Source organism: Heterocephalus glaber, unplaced genomic scaffold (assembly GCF_053883595.1).
Source record: "Heterocephalus glaber isolate CG9 unplaced genomic scaffold, H.glaber_assembly_v1.0 deba00000809, whole genome shotgun sequence".
Lineage (NCBI taxonomy): Eukaryota > Metazoa > Chordata > Mammalia > Rodentia > Bathyergidae > Heterocephalus > Heterocephalus glaber.
Genome location: NW_028258163.1, coordinates 2,560,461 through 2,573,213, shown reverse-complemented (window position 1 = coordinate 2,573,213; position 12,753 = coordinate 2,560,461). Strand labels below are relative to the sequence as shown.

Genomic DNA, 12,753 nt, shown 5'->3' with positions numbered 1-12,753 from the left:
TTGGTACCAGGGATCAAACTCGGGTCCTAGCGCCTGCAGAGCAGGCGGTGGAGCCACTGAGCTAAATTCCCGCCCCTTTTGCTCTTTTTTTAATTGTCTTCTTTCACACACTGAACCTAGGTTTTTCCTAATATTCTGCTTAGGTTTTTGTTCCTCTGCTCATTAGTGAGAATTAATGAGCTGATTATGATTTCCCTTTCTTTACTGTACAATTTTGTTATCAAGGTTCTACTAGCCTCACAAAATGAGTGGGAAATGTTCTTTCTTCCATTCTCTAAAAGACGTTGTTTGAATAGAAGCTAAAGATTTCTTTATTTGGTAGAATTTTGCCAGTAATTTTTTTACAGATTTTATAAATCTACCGATATAATCTCCAATGATAGGATCATGTGAAATTGTTTTTCTTCTTGAATCAGTGGTAATTTCTTTCAATTTCCTTTTTTCCCTTTTTTCATTAGTACATGTTTGCAGTGCACACCGTTTGCATTCTGTGTGTGGTGTGGAGTTCGTACAAGTGTATGACACTCACTCCTTTTTTCATCCCCTTTCCCTCCGTCCACCCTCCCTTTACATCTTGATCTCTTTCCTCTTGAGAAAGATCTCTCTGCTTCCTATTATTGTTTATTTTACTCTTTATTTATATTTTGGGTTTCTCATATAAGAGAAACCATGCAATATTTAACCTTCTGTGTCCGATTTATTTTACTTATCATTATGATCTCAAGGTACATCCATTTTCCTACAAATGACTCAAGGTTATCCTTCTTTATGGCAGACTAGTACCCCATTGTTTGTAAATACCACATATTCTTTATCTATTCATCTGTTCATGAACATATATGCTGCTTCCAAGATTTAGCTATTGTGAGTTGTGCTACTATAAACATGGGTGTTCATGTATCACCACAATATGATGTCTTTAACTCTTGCAGTAAGATACCTAAAAGGGGAATATGGAATCTCTTTTTTTTTTTTCAGTACCAGGGATCGAACTCAGGTCTTTATGCTTGCATAGCAGGTGGCGAAACCACTGAGCTAAATCCCCAGCCCGAATCTCTAGTTTTAGTTTTTTGAGGAATCTCCATACTGATCTGCATAGCGGTTGTACTAGTTTACACTCCCAACAACAATGGACAAGGGTTTCTTTTTCCACACAGCCTCACCAGGACTCGGAGGCAGAGGCAGGAGGATCACCTCAAGTTTGAGGCCAGCCTAGGCTACATAGTGAGATCAAGACCAGCTTAAAATACATAGTGAGACCTTGTCTCAAAAAAAAAAAAAAAGAAAGAAATTTGCTCTCATATTTGAAAAAGTTTTCCCCTGTGGTCCTCAGTCGGTCTCAATGCTGTCTTCTGGCTTTCTTTGCAGTCACTGCAAAGTCTATCTTTTTCTCTGCTTTTAAAAGATCTTCTCAGAGCCGGGGATTTAGCTCAGTGGTTTCGCCACCTGCTGTGTAAGTGCAAGGACCCGAGTTTGATCCCCAGTACCAAAAAAAAAAAAAAAAAAAGATCTTCTCATTGGGGAATCAGCTCAGGAGCACCATGCCTGCCAGGCAAGTTCAAGGTCCTGAGTTCAATACCTGGTACGGAGAAAGAAAACAACAACAAAACCCAAAAAATCCCATTAAGATCTTCTCTCTCTCTGACATTGTACAGTGCCACTACATTGTGTTTAAGCATACATTTCTTTATATCTTTTCTGCTTAGGGTTCACTGGAATTCCTGAATCTGAAGATTGAATTGTTGACCAATTCTAAAAGCCCTTTCCATCATCTTCTTCTGAAAACTTCCTCTACTCCACATGGATCTTAACACTTTCTTGTTCTTCTTTTCAGTTTCCCGTCTCTTTCATTCTTTTTGTGGTTTTCTAGGTGAAGTCATCTGATCTAGCTTTCAGTTCATTGATTCTTACTTTAACAGTCCTAATTTGGTTATTGAATTGTTAAATTTTAATATGTGAGCCTTAAGTGATTTTAGTTTAAAAAAAAAAACCCAACTAGCTATACAAGACATTTGGGGAACAACTGAAGAAATTAGTAATGGATTTGGACATGTAAAACATTGGAGAACAGTCATTAACTTTCTTAGTGATACTAGTATCGCAGTAAAGAGGATGTTCTTGTTCTAGGCGATGCCTGCTGTATCCTAAATGTTGAGGTATAAAGTGGGATAAATATGCAACTTTTTTTTTTGGTACTGGGGAACTGTGCTTACAAGGCAGGCAGCAGAACCACTGAGCTAAATCCCTGACCCGCAACATTCTTTTATGTGGCTCTGCAAAAGGAATAAAACATATCCATAACATCTATCTATTTTTTTTCTTCTCTTTTTTTGGTACCTGGGATCAAACTCGGGATCTTGTGCTTATGCGGCAGGCACTGGAACCACTGAGCTAAATCCCCGGCCATAACATCTATCTAAATAAAACAAAGATGGCAGAACATTAACAAATTTTCAATTTAGATCCCTAATGGGTGTCCATTCTTGAAATTACTCTGTAAGTTAAAATTTTTTCATTATAAAATGCTTAAAAAGTTCAGTAGCTGAACTTTAAAACCTGAATAGTGAGGGTAGAATACAAAAATCAAGGAAATCTAGAAGGGAGAACAATGACAAAAGAAAAAGAAAACTCAAGGAGGGTTAACATCTAATTTTTAGGAGTTCCACAGAAAAAATAAATAAAAGGGAGAAAAGAAAGAAGCTGAAAGGGAGAGAAATACCAAAGAAATAATGTAAGACTCCCAGAAATGAGGACAGTCTTTATATTGAAAGGAGTCGCTGAGTGCTCAGCCTGAGAACTGAAAGAAGCCCAGACAAGGTCCCCAAATGTAACTTTGGGGGGGGGGCAGGTACCGGGGATCGAACTCGGGTCCTTACACTTGCGAGGCAGGAGGTGGAACCACTGAGCTAAATCCCCAGCTAAATGTAACTTTTTTGAAGGAAGGGAGAAACACCAAAATCTTTCAGAGGGAAAACCTTAGGTCAGATGCACAGAAATGTTCACAAAATTGCATTTTACTTCCCAACAGCACCAGAGAATAGGAGCAACAGAGCAATGCATTAAAAGTTCTGAAGGAATGGAAAAAATGGAAACAAAGTCTTTGTAAATAGGGAAGGGTGGAGGGGGTGAAGGGAGGGCTAGGAATGGGGAAAAAAATAAGAACCAAGATGCGTTATGTAAAGGTACAATTCCCCATGAGAAATGTAATTGTGTTGTATACCTACAATGTACCAATAAAAGAATTTAATTTTAAAAAAGAAGAAAAAAAAAAAAAAGTTCTGAGGGAAGCGGGGCACTGCCGCACATGTCTATAATCCCAGCTTCTGGGGAGGCTGAGGCAGTAGGGTCACAACTTTGAGGACAGCCTGGAAAACTTAACGAGACTCTGCCTCAAAAAAATAAAAAAGGCTGGGGATATAGTTCAGTAGTCCCTGGGTTCAATCCTCAGTACTATGCGAAAGAAAAGAAAGAAAAGAAAAAGAAAATTGAGGGAAACCAGTTTTCATCCTAAAGTACGGAGCCAAATTCTCAGTCAAGAGCAAGGATAGAAAAGAGATACAGTTAGACTGCAAGAATTCACACTGTCCACCCCAGGGACCCACTCAGGAAGCTGGAAGTTGGGTGCCAGTGAAGTCAAAGAGCGAACCAAATGAAAGTAAAGACCTAAAAACTGAGCTGGACGTGGCAGGGTACACTTGCAGCCCTAGCCAGGCATGTCTTGGTGATGGAGGGCTTTACCTGGCACGCTTGAGGCCCAGGCTTTGAACCTCAGCATTGTAAAAAAATGCAGGAGCTGGAATTCCTCCTAGGAGGAAGACAGGAAGTCCCCGGACACTGCTTCAGGCCTGGAGAGCAGCTGGTCCCAGGGTGAAGGAGACCATAGAGGCTCCATGGAGAGGACAAATGGAGCTGTTAGATTATCCAAAGAGCATGCAGATTTGTACAGCCCCTCGATGGTGGGAAGCTTCATAGCCTCATAGGAAAAAGGGACGATTCATAATAATCAGCAAAAATAATTATTTACACAGGAAGGAAATACAATCACAGAGTACCACTTAGCTAAAAAGCGAATAATGGGGCTGGGGATGTAGCTCAGTGGTTTCGCCGCCTGCTGTGCAAGTGCAAGGACCCAAGTTCGATCCCTGGTACCAAAAAAAAAAAAAAAAAGTCAACTGAAAGCTCTAAAATGTTTGCCATCACTGTCCTAGACAGCTACCCAAACCCTTGAGGCAGCTGAATCTCGTATGCTACACTGGCATCTCAGGTGGTTCTGACGTGGTCCTTCCCTCCTGGTGGGCAGCCTGTCAGACTCCCGGTCCCACCCACATCTACCTTTGGCCCTGCTCTCACGTTAGGGTTGCCCATTTGAGCAGGGCAGGACTTGGAAAATGCCAGTCCCTTTTGGAGGAATACACATCCATCTGCCTTCCACATCTGCCCGTTCTCCACCCTGCAGGTCCTGAATTCGCAGCGTGGAAGTCTGCTTCCTGCTGCTGAGGCTGCTCTAACGCACCCTGTCCTTTGAGGCCCGGGTGCCCAACCCCAGGTTCTTCTCATAGATCACAGCCCCTAAATGGCTGGTCAAAGTCTCTGCAGGGGAGGGGCAGGGATGGCAGGAGAATGGAGGCTTCATTACCCTCACACAATGGCTTGAAGCAGATTCCCCCTATGCATTCAGCAGGCTGTATAGGATTAGTGTAAACAGCATGTTTAGAAGGCCCCATGCTATATCCCATTGACTGCCAGTGTCAAAGGCATGAATGCCTTTTGCTGAGGCAAGGTAAGCCTCTCTGTAACTATATTTTCTCTTTTTAAAGAAAGAGTTCCAGGAAGGCTGTTGGAGGTGCCCTAAAGGTCCGTGACCATTGTGGTCTGTCCCAGGCCCATCTCTGGGACTGTCTCCCCTCCCTGGCTCCCTCTCTGACTCTACAGTGTTGCCCCCCTAGACCATGGGCTCAGGGGCCTCTAGCCAAAGTTGCTGACTCTGTCCACAGCCTTTCTCTGGGCTGTGTTCATTTGTATCGCCCCGCTGAGAGCGGAGGAGCTATATAGGCTCTGGGCCATTCACAAGAGGATTAGGCCTGGGCTGAGGGCACCACGGGCAGAAGCTGCAGCAAAGGCCCAGCTCCACTCCAGAGCCAACACCATGCCCTATATGCTGCCAGGATTCTTCTGTGACCGTGTGATCCGAGAGAGGGACAGGAGAAATGGAGAGGGCACTGTCACACAGCCCCTCAAGTTTGAGGGGCAGGACTTTATGGTTCTCAGACAACGATGTCTGGCTCAGAAGTGCCTCTTTGAAGACCGGGTCTTCCCTGCAGGTGTACAGGCCCTGGGCTCACATGAGCTCAGCCAGAAAACCAAGATGAAGGCCATCACATGGAAAAGGCCAAAGGTAGGGATGAAAGGAACATGGATGGATTCAGGAGACAGCTCTTGGGAAACAGGAAGTTCCAAACCTGAGGCCATAGGTCCCCACCCCAGCAAGTTCTCCTACCTGTATGCCCCCCAAATACCTTCCTGCATCCTCCCTAGACTGGAGGTGTTATTTTTTATTCCTGAACTGGAGAACATTATAACATTCTCTGGGTCCCCAAGGTAGTAAACATGCACTAATGCATTGACTCAAATTTACAGCAAAGTTATAAAGTGTGATGGATTATCATGACTCTTCTTTTTTTTTTTTTTGTACTGGGGATTGAACTCAGGTCCTTGCACTTGCGAGGCAGGCGCCAGAATCACTGAGCTAAATCCCCAGCCCTATCTTGACTCTTCTTGAAGCACTTTAGGGATGGGAGAGTGGAGTAGTTAAGAGTTTTAAGGCACCCAGTTTTGGGGAAAGTTCTGTGGAAAGTGGGGAACAGTAAAGAAATGGGAGGCTGGAGACCAGCCTTCTTAGCCCGTCCTTAACCTGGCGTGTTAGTGCAGTGTTGCTGTTGAAGCAGGAAGGTCCATGCTGAGCAGTGGGCCTCCTGCAAGGGTAGGCAGCTCCAGGCTGCCCTATAATGTGTGAGAGGACTAAAGAGCCCATGTGTGCCACAGGAACAGGCCCAGGTGCTCAGGGGTGTGCAGAACACAGCCCTACTTTTTGCAAGAGCTGCCTGCATGCACTGAGAGCAGCACGGGACTATGCCATTGGACTCTGAGGTGCTGTGTGTGGCCCAGTGGATCTGCAAGATGAGTCCACTGGAGTGCACAAAAGTATATTTGTGCAATTTAAATTTCTTATTAAAATGAACTTTTAATTTTAGAAGTTTTAGGTTTACAGAAAACTTGTGAGGTCAGTCCAAACTTCCCACATACAGCAGTTCCCCTTTATCTGGGGTTTTGCTGTCAGTGGTTTCAGTGGCCAGTGGTCAACTGTGCCCCGAAATGTTAAATGAGAAATTCTGGGAAAAAAAATTCATAAGTTTTAAATAAGTCTGTTACAGTATATTATTATAAATATTCTATTTGCTAGTTAATCTCTTAAGTGGCTCCTTTATAAATTAAGCTTTATCATAGGCACATAGGTATGCATTGAGAAGCACTTGTGCATGTAGGGTTCCGTGCTATCCACAGTTCAGGCATCTAGTTGGGTCTTAGAATGAGTCCCCTGTGCACAAGGGTCACCCCTGTACCCAGCACACAGTTCTGTCTGGTCTTAGTGCCTTACATCAGTGTGGTACATTTGTAACAGTTAATTGGCCCACACTGAGACACTTGTTTGCGTTCAGACTTCTGCATGTTCTTGTCTACTGTCTTTTTCCTGTTCCAAGATGGCCCCCAGGCAACCTTACCTGTAGCCGCCATATTTCCTTAGCCTCCTTTTGTGACAGTCTAGTCTCTCAGCTTTCATTGTTTTTGATGGCCTTCACAGTTTTACAGTACTGCTCAGGTACTTTTGAAAGTCCCTCAGGTGGCATTTGTTTGCTACTTTTCTCCCCATTGAGGTTATGGATTTTTGGTAGAAGGGTTGCAGAGGTAAAGTGCCATCTTTGCCATCCTTTTTTGGAAAATGGTATTAGAAACTAAGATCTGTTTGTTGGTATGCTCATTGCTACTAGAATGTCATTGCTACTGTTTGTCCCTCTCAGCAGATAGAGAAAGGAGGTATCTGCCTAAATTGTGTGTGTACATATTGATAAATATGCCCTTTATAAACTTCAGTGCCTATAATAAGCTAAACATGAGTTCATTCTGACTTAGACCTAAGTATTTCTCTGCTTTTTGTGATAATGGAATGGAATTTATAAAATTTCAAATTCCAGTTGTTCATTGGTGATGTATAGAAAAGCCATTGCCTTTTAGGTGCTAATTTTATACCCTGCATCCAAGCTACATTTGCTTATTAGTCCTAGATGGATGTTCTGAGATTTCGGTTTTGGTTTCTGTCATCAGTTGAGGTTTCTCTAAGTAGGTGCTCATGTAATTTTTGAATAAAGACAGGTTCTTGTTCTCATGTATCTTTCACTGTTCTGAGTGCATTGTGGTGTTCAGTCTTAGGGAGAGAGCGTCTAGTTTCTCATCATGTGGAACTTTTAGCTGTTGTTCTTTGCAAAAGTGGATGTTCTTTACCAACGTGAGGAAGCTTTCCTCTATTCCTAGTTAAATGAGAGTTGTGGAGGGTGTTTATTTATTTAAATCATGAACGAGTATTGAAAAGTATTGAATACTTTTTCTGCATTGATCAATATGATCATATGATTTTTTTCATTGATTTTTTAGTGTTAGCCCAGCCATGTGTAACTGGAATAAACTGCTTAGAGTTATGTTTATGTTTATAATTGTGTTTACCTAGTTTTTGTTGTTGTTGTTGTTGTTGTTGTTGTTTTTGGCACCTGGGATTGAACTTGGGTCCTTGCACTTGTGCAGCAGGTAGTGAAACCACTGAGCTAAATCCCCGGCCCTATAATTGTGTTGATAGATTGCTATATTTGAGTTTCTAATACTTTGTTGAGAATTTTCTTGTATGTCCATAGCAAACATAGGTCTGTAGTTTTCCTTTCTTGCGTTGTTTTTCTTATTAATATCTTTTCTTTTTTCTTTCTTTTTTTTTTTTTTTGGTACCAGGGATCGAACTCAGGACCTTGTGTTTGCAAGGCAGATGGCAGCACCACTGAGCTAAATCCCCAGCCCAAGGTTTTTTTGGTTTTTTTGTGTGTGTGCCGGGGATCAAACTCGGGGCCTTGTGCTTGCAAGACAGGCAGGCGGTGGAACCATCTTGCATTGTTTTTCTGGCTTGGGTATGAAGGTCCTGCTGACTTCATAGACTCAGTTAAGTGATCCCTCTGCTTCTGTCTCATGGGAGATGCTGTGGAGAGCTGATAGCATTTCTTCCTTGAATATTTGGTAGAATTTACAGTGAGGGCCGGGGATTTAGCTCAGTGGTTTTGCCGCCTGCTGCACAAGCGCAAGGACCTGAGTTCAATCCCTGGTACCAAAAAAGAAGAATTTACAGTGAAACGTCTGGATCTGCTGCTCTCCTTTTGAATGGATTGTTAACTATTGCCTCTTTAAAAGGGATCAAACTCAGGACCTTGCACTTTCGAGGCAGGCGCTGAAACCACTGAGCTAAATCCCCGGCCCTCTTTGTGTAAGATTTTGTAGTTTGTATCTTTCAGAGAATTTGTCCATACTGTCTAAGTTATCACATTTATGAGTAGGGGTCTAATTATAGTGTTTCTTTATCATCCTTGTAAGGACCATGGGATCAGCAGTGATAACCTGTCCACTTTTTAATATTAGCAATTCGTGTTTTCTTTCTTTTTTTTCCTCATTTAGCATAGCTACAGGCTTATAAACTTTATAGAGCCTTCCAAAGAATCATTATGGTTTTTTATTGACTTTCTATTCTTTTGGGTTTTTATTTCATTGATTTCTGCTCTAATTTTTAAATTTCTTCTGTTTCCTTTAGGCTTAAATTTCTTTTCAACTGTCCAAAGGTAGAATATTCCCTGATTTCGGATCTTCTTTTCTGATATATTTAGCCTATCAATTTCCATCTAAGTATTGCTTTTGCTTCATCCTACAAATTTTGATGCTATATTTTTATTTGCATTTCACTCAAAATATTTTCAACTTCTTTTGAAATTTCTTCTTTGACCCATGTGTATTTAGAAACATGTTGTTTAATTTCCTAATAATTTCAGCTGCCTTTTTGATAATTGATTTTTAGTTTCATTCTAAGTTCTAAAAAGATGCTTTGTATAATTTCTACTCTTTTACACTTGTTAAAGAATGTTTTGTGGCACAGAATGTGATCTATCCCAGTGATCATTACGTATGAATTTGAGAAGACTGTTGATTCTTCTGTTTTAGGATAGAGTATTCCATAATGTCAATTGGATCGAGTTGATCATAGCCTTGTTCAGGCTAATTATAGCTTCAGTGATTTTCTGCCTTCTTCTTTTTTTTTTTTTTGCCCGGTACCAGGGATCGAACTGCGGACCTTGGGCTTGCAAGGCAGGCACTGGAACCACTGAGCTAAATCCCTGGTCCCTCTGCCTTCTTGATCTACAGGAAAAGGGGTGTAGCTCTCCCGCTACAATACTGGATTTGTTTCTTCTTCCTTTCAGTTCTATCACTCCATGGGTGTGTGAGTGTGTGTGTGTGTGTGTGTGTGTGTGTGTGTGCGCGCGCGCGCTATTGCAAATTGAACCTAGGGGTCAAAGAATGCTAGGCAAGCACTCTACCACTGAGCCAAATCCCCAGCCCTTTTTATTTTATTTTCAGACAGGGTCTCACTAAGTTTCCCAGGCTGGCCTCAAACATGATCCCCTTGCTTAGCCCTCCTAGTTAGCTGCTGTTATAGGTGTGTCCCACTGTACAGTTTACCTAATATATTTTGACACTGTGTTAGTGCACATGCATTTAGGATTATATGTCTTCTTGAGAACTGACCTTTTTCTATCACTTCTCGGCCTTTTGGCTAAGATCAAGTGAGAATTGATCTTTTTCTTATATCAATCTCTCTCTTTTTTTCCCCTTTTTAAGTTTTTTTTTTCCAGCGCTGAAGATTGAACCCAAGATGCTCCACCACTGAGCTACATCCTTATCCCTTTTAAATATTTTATTTTGAGAAAGGGTCTTGCTAATCTTCCCTGGCAGAACTTGAACTTGGATCCTCCTGCCTCAGTGCTGGGATTGCAGGCATGTGCCACCACACCCAGTTTATTGTTATTTTTAACAAAATTACCTTTTAGATTAAAAATAACAAATAAAAGATTTTATTTTACTTTCATTCATTCTTTCCTCAATGTTCCTTCCTTATGAGGGCCCAAGTTTCTTACTTGTATCATTTTTCTCCCTAATGAACTTCTTTTTAACACTTCTTGTAAGGCACATCCACTGGCAATGAATTCCCTAACTTTTGTTTGTTTCAATAAGCTGCAGAATGACAATATTAATAATATCACTGCCGTCGCGTCTCGGCCTTTTGGCTAAGATCAAGTGTAATAATATCACTGCCAAAATAATTCCTAAAAATAGTTTAAATTTTTATATACCCTTTTCTTTTTCTCTCATATAAGATAGTTCTTAAAACGTATGCATTACCTGAACATCACAGGCAATATACTACGTATGATACATTCTCCCTTTTTTTTTTTTTTTTTTGGTACTGGGGATCGAACTAAGGACCTTGGGATTGCAAGGCAGGCGGCAGAACCACTGAGCTACATCCCCAGCCCCCCACATTCTCCCTTTTGACCATCATTTAGTTTTAATTCTGCAAGTAGCTACACTGTACTGTATTAGACACCCCGATCCTGGATTGGTGTCCTTCAGTCCTTCGGGGTGTCTGGAGCTCATTAGTTAGCAGATTCCTCAGGAGGAGCTCATGGAAACGTTTCCTGAATTCTTTCATTATTGGAATCAGGTTGCCCACACCCTTTACACTTGAAGGGAAGTTCTGGTGCTTATAAATCTTTGGTTCTTTGATTTCTTTCTTTGAATATCTTAAATATATTTTTTCAATCTCTTCTGGCATAAAGCATTGTGAATCAAATTCAATGGCTAGGTACAATGTTGGCCTTATGGGGAAATTTGATTCAGTTCTCATCCAGTTCAGTTTGCAACCAGAATTGTGGAAAGAATTGAGTTTGTGAAGCAAGATACCACTGTAAAAAGATTTTAAAAGGCTGAGGGTGTATTTCAGTGGTAGAGCACTTGCCTGGCATGTGGAAGGCCCTGGGTTCCAGCTCCAGCACTGCAAAAATAAATAAATACAATAAGAAATTGATCTATCCTTCCACTGCATTCAGAGTTTTGATGGAGTAAGAGGAACGTTGTGGAGTGGTATAAGCAAGACTTTCCCTCTAGGAGGATGGAGACATTTCTGAGCTCAGGAGCTTCACACACTTTCGGGTACTGGGTTGTCATGGCGGGGGTACCATCTCACTGGAGTAGCATACCAAGGCTTGCTTTCTTTCTTTTGGGAGGGGGAAGGTACTGGGGATTGAACCCAGGGCTTTCACACTGAGTTGCGCTCCTAGTCCTTTTTCATTTTTTACTTTGAGACAGGTAGGCTCTCATTAAATTGTCCAGGGTAGGCTGGAACTTGGGATCCTCCTGCCTCAGCCTCCCAGAGTGCTGGGTTTTGTTTTGTTTTGTTTTTTTGGTACCAGGGATCGAACTCGGGTCCTTGCACTTGTGCAGCAGACGGCGAAACCACTGAGCTAAGTCCCCGGCCCTAGAGTGCTGGGTTTATAGGCATGTGCCACCATGCCCAAGGGCAAGGCTTCTTGAAACTGTGAAGAACAATGTTAAAGCTAAAACACTGAGTCTATACTTATTATGAATTTTTTAAAATCATAACATATTTGGAAACCAAGAGCACCCTTTGTTGGCCTGTGGACCTGGACTTGAAAGTGCTCTGGTGCATGGCCTTGAACAAAGGGAAACGAGTGAGGCTCATAACAAGTACTCGAGTCCCTTGTGGACCCTAAATGTCTGTGTCATTCCCTCTCCTCTCAGGGAGAAGGAGCTCCTTTTTCCTTCTAGTGCCCTTTGTTTTAGCATAGGAAAAGCAAAAGTCATGCTTCCTGCTGTCCCTCTGTCAAATCTTTGACAGGAGTGACATTGCCCTCTCAGGGCCTCCTTACTCAGGTAGTGTGACAGTGTGGGAAGCAACATGGTACAGTAAAAAGCAGGAGTGCTTCTGGCTTCCACAACTTACTGCTGTGTGCTTGGGTGTGTTTCTTTTTTTTTTTTTTTTTTTTTGGTACCGGGAATCGAACTTGGGTTCTTGTGCTTGCGCAGCAGGCGCCGAAACCACTGAGCTAAATCCCCAGCCCTTTGGGTGTGTTTCTTAACCTCTTTGAGCCTCAGTTTCCTTGGCCAAAACACAAGAACAATGGTATCCAAGTCACAGGGCTGTTTTTGGAGGCAGAAAGGAGTGAAGCATGCAGAGCTTAGGGTACATGGTGCAAACACCTTGCATAACAGAGCTCAACAAATAACAGCTGCTATCACTATTACCTGGTCACTGTTTTGTTTGTTTGTTCGTTTCACAGGAAATCTGTGAGAATCCCCGATTTATCATTGGTGGAGCCAATAGGACTGACATTTGCCAAGGAGACCTAGGTAACAAACTCCCCTCCCAGACCTGCCTGCTGATCAGGGTGATGAAGAGGGGAAGTCCCTTTCCAGGAGGTAAAGAGACAGAACTCTGGTTTTGTTTTTGATGCATTTCTGGAAGATTTGTATAGGTTCCCTTTAGGTTTGTTGCCCTGTGCGCTGGCTGGCAGCCACTTTGTTTCCTGGCCCAGTTTT

General features: G+C 42.1%; 1 protein-coding gene across 26 annotated transcripts in view; it reads left to right on the top strand.

Annotated features, from left to right (window-relative positions):
• The window catches only part of Capn3 (calpain 3), a 38,532-nt gene that overhangs the window by 5,487 nt on the left and 20,292 nt on the right, over positions 1–12,753 (top strand). For all 26 annotated transcript variants that reach the window (XR_015449744.1, XR_015449750.1, XR_015449747.1 and 23 more), the window contains exon 2: positions 12,495–12,564. Coding sequence is in view for 18 of the 26 variants with exons in the window: in XM_013078435.3 (XP_012933889.2) it covers positions 12,495–12,564 (70 nt within the window). In the remaining 8 variants the exon portion in view is untranslated. The remainder of the gene's footprint in view (positions 1–12,494; positions 12,565–12,753) is intronic.